The 9,990-nt window shown below is 37.4% G+C and overlaps 1 protein-coding gene across 1 annotated transcript; it reads left to right on the top strand.

The window, feature by feature from the left end:
- The first annotated feature begins 959 nt into the window (after positions 1-959).
- On the top strand, positions 960-2,644 carry LOC100653911 (olfactory receptor 4C15-like). Its single transcript, XM_010602539.3, has one exon. The coding sequence runs from the start codon at positions 960-962 to the stop codon at positions 1,893-1,895; it is 936 nt and encodes a 311-aa protein (XP_010600841.2). The 3' UTR covers positions 1,896-2,644.
- The last annotated feature ends 7,346 nt before the right edge of the window (positions 2,645-9,990 follow it).

Raw genomic sequence — 9,990 nt, 5'->3', positions numbered from 1 at the left:
AGTGGATTACACATGGGCTTTTTTTTTTTTTTTTTTGGAGCCAGAAAATCCAGATCCACTTTTTGGTAATTTTTTTTACCTTAACCTCTCAAAGCATGAGTTTGTTACCAGGGACATAGGAATTATAAAACCTAACATGGACTTTATTCTAAACACCATCACTTGAGAAGTTGCTTTCCTTGCATGATTTCACTTAGTCATCAGCACGACAAACTGAAGTAGGTATTATTATCAGCGTCTTTTTCATCTTAAAATGACGAATAATAAAAAGCAACTCAACCTTTAATGTATACCTAGTATTTACTAAGCACAAATATAAGCACATTTCCATAGGATCTTGTTTTTTATAAGAAATCAATTAATTCACCTTAAAGGCCCACTTGAGCTCTGATTTTAAATATTTAGGGAGTAGGCATGATTTCTAAGTGCCTCTTAAACTGCATGCTGTCTCTTCTTCTATTTGTAGATCGGAGCATTTTCCTGATGAGAGATGGATTTCCCATGCAAGTCATCCTGGTTCCCATGCCATGTCAATGGCAGACATATCTAACACATTACAGCCCTCCTTTCCTCAGAGCTTGGATGTGCTTCAGAATCCTTGACAATTCACTCTAGGTAGCCACTACCAACTAATCAGTGTTGGCACCTAAGATAAACATTATTGGTCATCTCTAGCACATATGAATGTTTCCTTCTCCAATATTGAAACTCTGTTTTAAAGTATTTAACCTCAATTCTGCCTGATGTCTCACTACCGCCTTTGACAAATTTCTCATTTTGTGTTCTCAACCACAAGAGAGGCACTTAAAATAACCTTGCTTTTTTTTTTTTTTTTTTATGGATGCACCAGCCTGTTGAGGGCTATGCTAACACCTTAAACTAGTCTGAGACAAATATCTCTTTCTCATAATTTCAGATTCTATTTGGCCACTGTAGAAGTCACCTTTTCCCCTGAAATCATGCAGAACAAAAGCTTTGTAACTGAATTCGTTCTCTTGGGGCTTTCACAGAATGTAAATGTTCAAAAAACAGTATTTGTTGTATTCTTGTTTGTCTACTTTGCAACTCTTGGGGGCAATTTGCTAATTGTGGTGACCATCGGCAGCAGCCCAGCACTCCTGGGCTCCCCTATGTACTTTTTTCTGTCTTTCCTGTCCTTCCTGAATGCGTGCGTCTCCTCTGTCATCACCCCAAAGATGATTGTGGACTCCCTTTATGAGCGGAAAACCATCTCCTTCAAGGGCTGCATGACACAGCTCTTTGCTGAGCACTTCTTTGCTGGAGTAGAGGTGATTGTCCTCACAGCCATGGCCTATGACCGCTACGTGGCCATTTGCAAGCCCTTGCACTATCCCTCTATCATGAACTGGAGGCTCTGTGGTCTTCTGATGGGGGTAGCCTGGGCAGGGGGCTTCTTGCATTCTGTGATACAAATTCTCTTTACTTTCCAGCTGCCCTTCTGTGGCCCCAATGTCGTCGATCACTTCATGTGTGATCTGTACCCATTATTGGAGCTTGCCTGTACTGACACTCACATCCTTGGCCTTTTGGTGGTTGTCAATAGTGGGTTTATCTGCATCATAAACTTCTCCTTGTTACTTATCTCTTATTGTGTCATTTTGCTCTCTCTAAGGACTCATAGCTCTGAAGGACGGCAGAAAGCTCTCTCCACCTGTGGCTGTCACATTGCTGTTGTGGTTTTGTTCTTTGTCCCATGCATATTTGTGTATGCACGACCTCCATCTGCTTTCTCCTTTGACAAGATGGTGGCCCTATTTTACACTATCCTAACTCCACTGCTCAATCCTATGATTTATACGCTCAGGAATAAGGAAGTGAAAAATGCCATGAGGAAATTGTGGACTAAATTGGTGGTAGATTCTGATAATAAATAACAATTAAACTTAAATAAATAAACAAATAAAACTTTCAGAGGAAAGAAGTCAAAAAGGGCTTAGACAAGAACTTTATAGTGGATGGACCATGTAATACTGAAGGTTATATATAATATAAAAAAACAAAACACTAAAGTGGAGGCCAGGAGATATTATTTCCACCTCAGATCACTTTCATCTTGGAGTTGAATTTTATGCTTATTTAGAATATAACAGTGAAAAGAAATCAGGAAAAGTGGGGAATCAGATTATCTATTAAGCTGCTTGCCATTCACATCATGGTTTGAATAACCTTCATGTAGAGGATCCAGAAAATATCTTAAAGAGGAGGAGCTTTCTGAAACTCTTTTAACTCAAAAAAAAAAAAAACTTATTTTGGGGGCACTGAACTTTTTGAACCCAGTTAAGTGGTAACGTAAATGGTAATTCTGTGAATGGGAAATTATGGCTGAAATTCAAGCAGCCACGATGGACCATGAGAATGTGTGTTAAGGTTGCCAGATATGCAAGACTGAGGAGCCTGTAATCCTGATGTTGTTTAGCTGTATGAACTAGCCCCATACTACTTGCCTCCACCTTCCTTTGTGTGAGAGGGAAATAAATTTCTATCTTGTTTAAGTCACTGTAAAAAATAAAGTAGGCTCAGAATCTACATTTTGTATTATATGTATGAGCTGTTCTGACTATTCATGCTGTAATATTACCTGCTAATTAGCTCTCATAAATTTCTTATTTGTTCTATGGGATCCCCAAATTCATTCATATTAAATATAATTTAATATTAAACATATTATTTATGCTTAATGCTGACCTTTTTTTTTTTTTTTTTGACACTCTGACTTCTGAAATAAATCTTGGTCTTTCTGTTTTGTTATAGAGACTTGCCATTACTAATATTAGCCTTTAAATTTATGCTTACCTGTATATTAGGATTTGAAAAATTCACTACTATTCACAATACTAAGGTTTAGCTAAGTAAGAGTAGAAGAATACTTTCTTTTGAAGAAAGGTATCTGCCTAAAAAACTACCACAAACATCAAACCTAACGGGAAACATTACATGAAGTTACTTCCTATTTTATTGAGGTAATTTAAACTATCAAAAGAGAGCTTCCAGGCTCCTATAACTGCATCTCTCGATCTGCCAGCCTCCATTCACGTATATGCTGCCTTCTTAACTGATACTATAAATAAAATATCTGTGACCCTTTTCAAAGGCAATCAAACACTCTTTACTTTTGCATGGGACCTTCTCTCCTCACTGCTTACACAAGAACACTGGTCTAAGAATCTCTTCTGTATCTTATTTCATCTGTTTCCTTCTCTACTGGATCATTTACATCAGCAAAGAAGCAATCCATTACCTCTTTCTTTGTTAAAAAATATCTTCCCTTGACTTCACTTCTTTCATCATCTAATATCCCATGACCAAGTTTCCCAAATAAGTACCTCAGACAAGACTTCTTTCTTGAGGTTGAGACCTGAAAATCCAACTGGTTCATGGTATTTCCATCTAAATAACAAATAGATATCTTGAACTGAACTAATCCAAAGCTGTATTCTGGTTCTGCTCACATTCCAAACTGACTCTCTTACATCATCTTCCATCTTGACTGATGGCACGTTTGTTCTATGTCTTTTCCTCATTACCGACGTCTGCTCTATGAGGAAATTCTCTTGGCTTTAACATTAACATATATACAAATTCAAGTGCTTCTCATCATCTTTAGAGCTGTCACCGAATTCTGAGCCACAGTCATTTTTCACCTGGGTTATTGCAATTGCCTCTTACCTGTCTCCCTGCTTTTACTTTTGCGTCCCTTGCTCCAAAAGCCTACCCTGAGCAAGTCAGCTATGATTATCCTTTAAATCCATAAGTCAGATCATGTCATGACTCTACTTCAGTGGCCTTCCATGTCACTCAAGGTAAATGCCAAAAGCTTACAATTGTTAAAAAACCAGGCAGCAGTAATCTTGGTACCCTCACACCTCACTGAACTCCTCTCTCATGGCTGACCCCTCACTGACTCCTCCAGTCCATGTCCCACTTTCTCATCCTCTTACTGACCCAGCATGCTCTTGCCATACAGCCTGTACATACATTGGCTATTCCCTCTGTTTGGAACAAATCTCCTTCCCTTGGTCTCTCTAAATGGCTCTTTAAATTCATAAAAAATTCATAGATCTGAAAAACTGATACTTTATAGCCCTATACTTAGACCTAAGCAGGCAGAACCCTATGCTTGCTTTCACACTTTGGAGTGCCTTTTGAAAAATTTTCTAAGTTCTCCGGTGCCTAGGACTGGTAAGTTTGTAGTACCTTATGTGTAGGGCACCCTAACTAGGAACTGACTGCATGGGCCCCTCCCTATTTCTCCTTTTCAGGTTGTTCTCCATATTCTATCCTATCCAACCAGAAGCCACCAGGAACTCTTATTTGGCTGCAATAAAGTTATCCCTGGTCCTGTGACTGGGACTCTAGTTTCTATTGGGTGGTATAGTAAGCAAATGGCCTCTGCAGGTTGTATCTTTATTTATTTATTTGTTTTTCCACAGGATTGCACTACATTGGGTTACCAGAATGGTGCAGGCATGTTGCATTTGGGTGACACAGCACAAGTTCAAGGCTCTGGGTTGAAAATAGTCCCTTGCTGATCCTTGGCCTTGGGCTGTGTGTGGGCCCTTATTAGCTCTCACCTGTCCATGGTCTGAGGGTATTGAGGGTGAAGGAAGACATCCTTTACCCTAAGTGTCCCTCTTGCCACTATCTAGCAGGATCACCCAGTTCTCTACAGGCTCCATATCATGTGTCAGGCAGTTCTCTGGAGATTTCTCTCTTCGGATCAAGAGGACTGTGGTTCATGTCGGCCAATTCTTTTGGTCAGGGCAAATATATACAATTTTAATAAAAAGAAAGTAACCTTTGTTCTTTAATCCCATAGTTGATTGACATGAAATTGCTTCTGAGCCTTGACTTTTCTGATGAATCACTTCTATTCTGCATCATCTGTGTGTCATGAATAGCCATATAAATAAAAAAACCCAGTGCCGTCGAATTGATTCCAACTCATAACGACCCTATAAATAGTAGAGTAAAATGTTTAAAGAGTGTGTGGAACAACAACCTGTTTGGTTTGGTCCTTTTCTGTGCTGGTCTAATGGGCCGACTCTTAGTTTTCCCTCAAACTTCAATCACAATGCTACATATCATCAGGATAAACAGATCTGTCATTCATTATTTTCAAATAAAATGACAAGAGGAAAAAAAAATTGTCATTGAGTTGATTCTGACTCATGGAGACCCCATGTGTGTCAGAGGAGAAATGTAGTCTGTAGGTTTTTAAGGACAGATTTGTTTGGAAATAGAGACCAGGCCTTTCTTCTAAGCTGCCTTGGGGTGGACTTGAACTTCCAACCTTTTGTAAGCAGCTGAGTGTACTAACCATTAGCACCACCCAGGGATAGAAATCAGGCTTTTAGTTTCAAAGTCATGAAATATAAGGTTCAGGTATTGAGAGAAAAACATTTGGATTAATATGTATTTTTTTACATATTTATGCATGAAATATGTTATTCTTTAATAAGCACTCATTGCTACCCCTGCCCAAGAACAGCACTTGTTATATTCATGGTCTGATGCTGAGCCTTATCCCAGAACGCAGCTCTTGGATTTAGTAAGAACATAGGCGTTTCCATCCCAGCATACATGCTGTTCTATTCCTGAACATAAAAGGAAATGAAAGCATCTTCAAATAGAAACTCTGGAGCAGTTTAAAAAAAAAAAAACCCAATTTCTCAGGGACATAAAAGTTTTGCAAACGCTTAAGCAAATCAAGCCACATTAAACTGTGTCTTGGAGAATCATACTAATGGGAACTTTTGCAACACTGGGGCCAACTGAGAGGAAGTACTACAGGCTCATGTCCTTGGGGAAACCGCTTTAAATTTCAGTTGGAACTAAAGGAGGAAAGTTTGCTTATTTGTTTTTGTTCTCTGAGGCCATATTGAAGGCAGCACTTGAGAAGCAGTGGAGAACATTCTCCATCTTGAGTGCCTGTGAGGCTCTTTTTCTCTCTCTTAGATGTAGATATAAGAGTTGGAAACAACCTTCACATTTTATCCAGCCACTGAATGGACTTTTGTCGATAAAGAATAGAAGATTGCCAACACCAGAGTTTTCCAGGAACTGACACACGGTAAGATTTATAATTCACATTTTGCATTTTATAAAAGGGCTTCAAAAGTGTGGCGAAGTGCTTAAAAGTGTGAGGGTAGTGGTCAGACTACCAAGTTTAATTCGTGGAACTACCAATAATTAGTACATTTGGGCTAGTTACATCATCTTTCTGGTTCTCAGACACCTAATCTTTAAAAGGGATAATGATATTGGCAAAGTTTTCGGAAATATATGAAGTAATGTATTATAGATGCTCCATAAATATCAGCTATTATAATACAAAACTTTCTCTGGGTTGGGAGTACCAGTACTTTTTACTTAAAGTCTAACGAAATTAGATCTATCTTCAGCTTGTCATCTTCAAGTTAAATCCAAATACCTTAGAGGGGAAACAGTGCAGGTTTTGACCTAGCTCTCTATACAGCATTTTATATATTCTTTCTGAATATATTCTCAATTATCGTTTACCCCCGATGCTCTCCCCATCCTGGTGTTTTAGATTGAAAAGGGAAATTTTCTGAGACTATAAAGAATACTGATGTAGGAGCATGGTACCTCGATTGGTACTTTATCACTTACAGAATTCCTATATATATATATATATATATATAAACAATGTTGTCTAGTCGATTCCAACTCATAGCGACCCTATAAGACAGAGTAGAACTGCCCCATACAGTTTCCAAGGAGCGCCTGGTGGATTTGAACTGCCGACCCTTTGGTTAGCAGCTGTAGCACTTAACCACTACGCCACCAGGGTTTCCATATGTAATATATCCCTTAGTTTTTCCACATATATCACAGGCTAGGGAATTAAGAGTAAAAGTGATTCATTAAGTCAAAGAACAGAGTCTTCTGACTAGAAGTTTTCACTAAGTGTGTTTCATATCATAGATCACATGAGATTTCTCTCAGAATTGTTCAAGAATGCTTAAATGACTGAAGCTCTGAACTGCTGTAGTGCTAATTGGGGTGACCTCTGTCTGTCTCCTAAAATGAGCTAAGCTCCTAAGAGAGAACAAAGAAACCTCAGGCATTCATCAGAAAGGACACAGGTAGAAACAATGAGGTTATTATTATTTTTTTAATTGTAGAAATAGCAAGAGTATAAGATGAGATGTTTAGAGAAACCAGCAGAACAACACTGCAGAAGGGAAAAGCATCTGCAGTGTGAGGAGAAAAGATTTCCCAGGTTGTCAGAGAAGGGAATATGCTTAAGTAGACAGACAAGACATAAATATTGCTGAAATAAATGATAATAATAACCCTGGATCAGAAACACAGTGCACTAATGAACTTAACAAAGCAAGTAACTAAGAATGGATTTTAAACCTATTCTTTTAATTTGTAATAACCATATTTATTTAGAAATGCATATTCATATGCAGATATGACTGATATACAAATATATGTATATAAAAGTGATTCTAAAATATACATTTATATCTTTATTGCTTGAAATAACAAAAACACTGCTTATGTTGACAACCTTATTTCTAATTCTGCATTTATTTTTTAATGTTATACATACTTCAAAGTTGAAACTGAAGCTTCTATTGTTTTCAAATCATTGGCATTAGAATTAATTTTATTATTGAAACTAACAGGAAAAAAATAGTGGGCAATGGGATTATTGGGGGGTGGGGAGGTAAACTTCCAAGGTCACTCTCCTAGAGGTGCCCTAGAATGCACAGTTCACATCTGGCCTTGAGGGTTCCCTACGCAGTGTCTGGTGCAGTGTATGGCTATCGAGAAAGGAAAGACCATGGGATCTTCTAGGAGAAATACAGATAAAACAAGCTGTGTCCTAAGGTGGAGACATGAATTTAAAATTGATACCACAGTGAGTATAGGGGCAGGGTAAGGCTGGAACTCATGGTATAGCTATTAATGGAATCTTCACAATAACTTTGTTTTTAAAGTAAAAATCTAACCCATGTTATGTTATCATGAGAATTCCACATATACAAGCAAATCATACTGGATAAATGATAAAATTGCCCCTATTCCAACCTACTTTTATGAACTGTTTAGTTGATAGAAAATACAGTGTTGTGAGTTTAACCCTGGTTAAAAATAAAAATTTAAAATATTCATAAGATTATCTAAAGATACATATTAAAAAGAAAAAAAGCAATCTCTGCCATTTCCATATGTTCCCATCTAGATTTTAAAAATTACAAATGGACAGGAGTATTTCAATTTTTCTTCTATTTTGGTCATTTAACATATTGTAAAGATGCTTCGCCTTCTATGTCTTTATATCATTAATCAGCATTTTATTGACAGCATCATCCCTTATTAATTTGAGGTAGTCTGTATTACCTAAAAATCTTTCTATTGTTAAAGAGTTGTTTATTGTTTAGAGTTGAGGTAGCTAGTATAAATGATAGGAAAGTGTTTATCAGACTGGAAATATTTACTAATATATTTTCCAAAAAGGTTACATGATTGGAAACAGTTTAATTGCAATTTTAGCAATAAGGATAATTAAAAAAAAAATAAAAACACATTTTATTCTTTTATAGCTAACTTTGTGTGTGTAGTCATTGCTTGAAAATAATACTGGCATCACTATTTCACATTTTTAAAACTGTATACTTTGCCAATCATTTTGATAATAACTGTCCTATTGGACTCTTGTAAGTGAGGCAGCTTGAACAAGTGTTACTATCCCTACTTTATAGGCGAGAACACTGAGGCTCAGTGGTTTGTCCAAGGGCCTCTGGCTATTCGATGAGGAAGCTGGGATAACTACCCTTTTGATAGCAGAAACAGAATAATCACCTTTTTTTTTTTTTAATGACATTTTGATTTCATGTAATTTTAGATTTACAGAGAAGTTGCACAGGTAGTACGGAGAGTTCTTATATACTCCTCACCTAAACCAAAAAAAAAAAACACAAACCCTTTGCCATCGAGTCAATTCAGACTCATAGTGACCCTATAGAACAGAGTAGAACTGCCCCATAGGGTTTCCAAGGAGCACCTGGTGGGTTCAAACTGCCAACCTTTTGGTTAACAGCCATAGCTCTTAACCACTACCCCACCAGGGTTTCCGCTCCTCACCTAGCTCCACCTAATGCTGGTGTTTTATGTAATCCTGAGTACATTTGTAAAAAAACTATGAAACAAGCATTGGGATATTATTATTATTAATTAAACTTCAGATCCATGCAGGAAGTATCAAAAGAATATGGAAGGAATACACAGAGTCACTAAACCAAAAATAATTGATTGACATTCAACCATTTCAGGAGATAGCATATTATGTGGAACTAATGATACTGAAGGAAGAAGTCCAAACAGCACTGAAGGCATTGATGAAAAACAAGGCTCCAGGAACTGATGGAATTCCAATTCAGATGTTTCAAAAATGGATGCAGCACTTGAAGTGCTCACTTGTCTATGCCAAGAAATTTGGAAGACAGCTACCTGGCCAACTGACTGAGAGAGATCCATATTTATGCTTATTCCAGAGAAAGGTGATCTTCCAAATGGAGAAATTATCTAACAATATCATTAATATCACACAAAAGTAAAATTTTTCTGGAGATATTCAAAAGCAGTTGCAGCAGTATATCAACAGGGAAATGCCAAAAATTCAGGCCAGGTTCAGAAGAGGACATGGGACCAGGGATATCATTGCTGATGTTAGATGGATCCTGGCTGACTGCAGAGAATACCAGATAGTTTACCTGTGTTTTACTGACTATGCAAAGCGATTCAACTGCATGGATCATAACATATTATAGATAACATTGGGAAGAATGGGAATTCCAGAACACCTAATTGTGGTCATGAAGAACCTGTACATAGCTCAAGAGGCAATCTTTTGAGCAGAACAAGGTGATGCTGTAGTTTAAAGTCAGGAAAGATATGCATTAGTGTCGTATCATTTCTCCAGACTTGTTCAAT

The sequence above is a fragment of the Loxodonta africana genome, chromosome 22, assembly GCF_030014295.1.
Source record: "Loxodonta africana isolate mLoxAfr1 chromosome 22, mLoxAfr1.hap2, whole genome shotgun sequence".
Lineage (NCBI taxonomy): Eukaryota > Metazoa > Chordata > Mammalia > Proboscidea > Elephantidae > Loxodonta > Loxodonta africana.
Note: the sequence above shows the minus strand (reverse complement) of the source record. Positions and strands in the feature narration are given on the sequence as shown.

What these genes read in the sequence shown, in the direction of transcription:
- LOC100653911 (XM_010602539.3), top strand. Translation starts at nt 960, where the DNA reads ATGCAGAACAAAAGCTTTGTAACTGAATTCGTTCTCTTGGGGCTTTCA.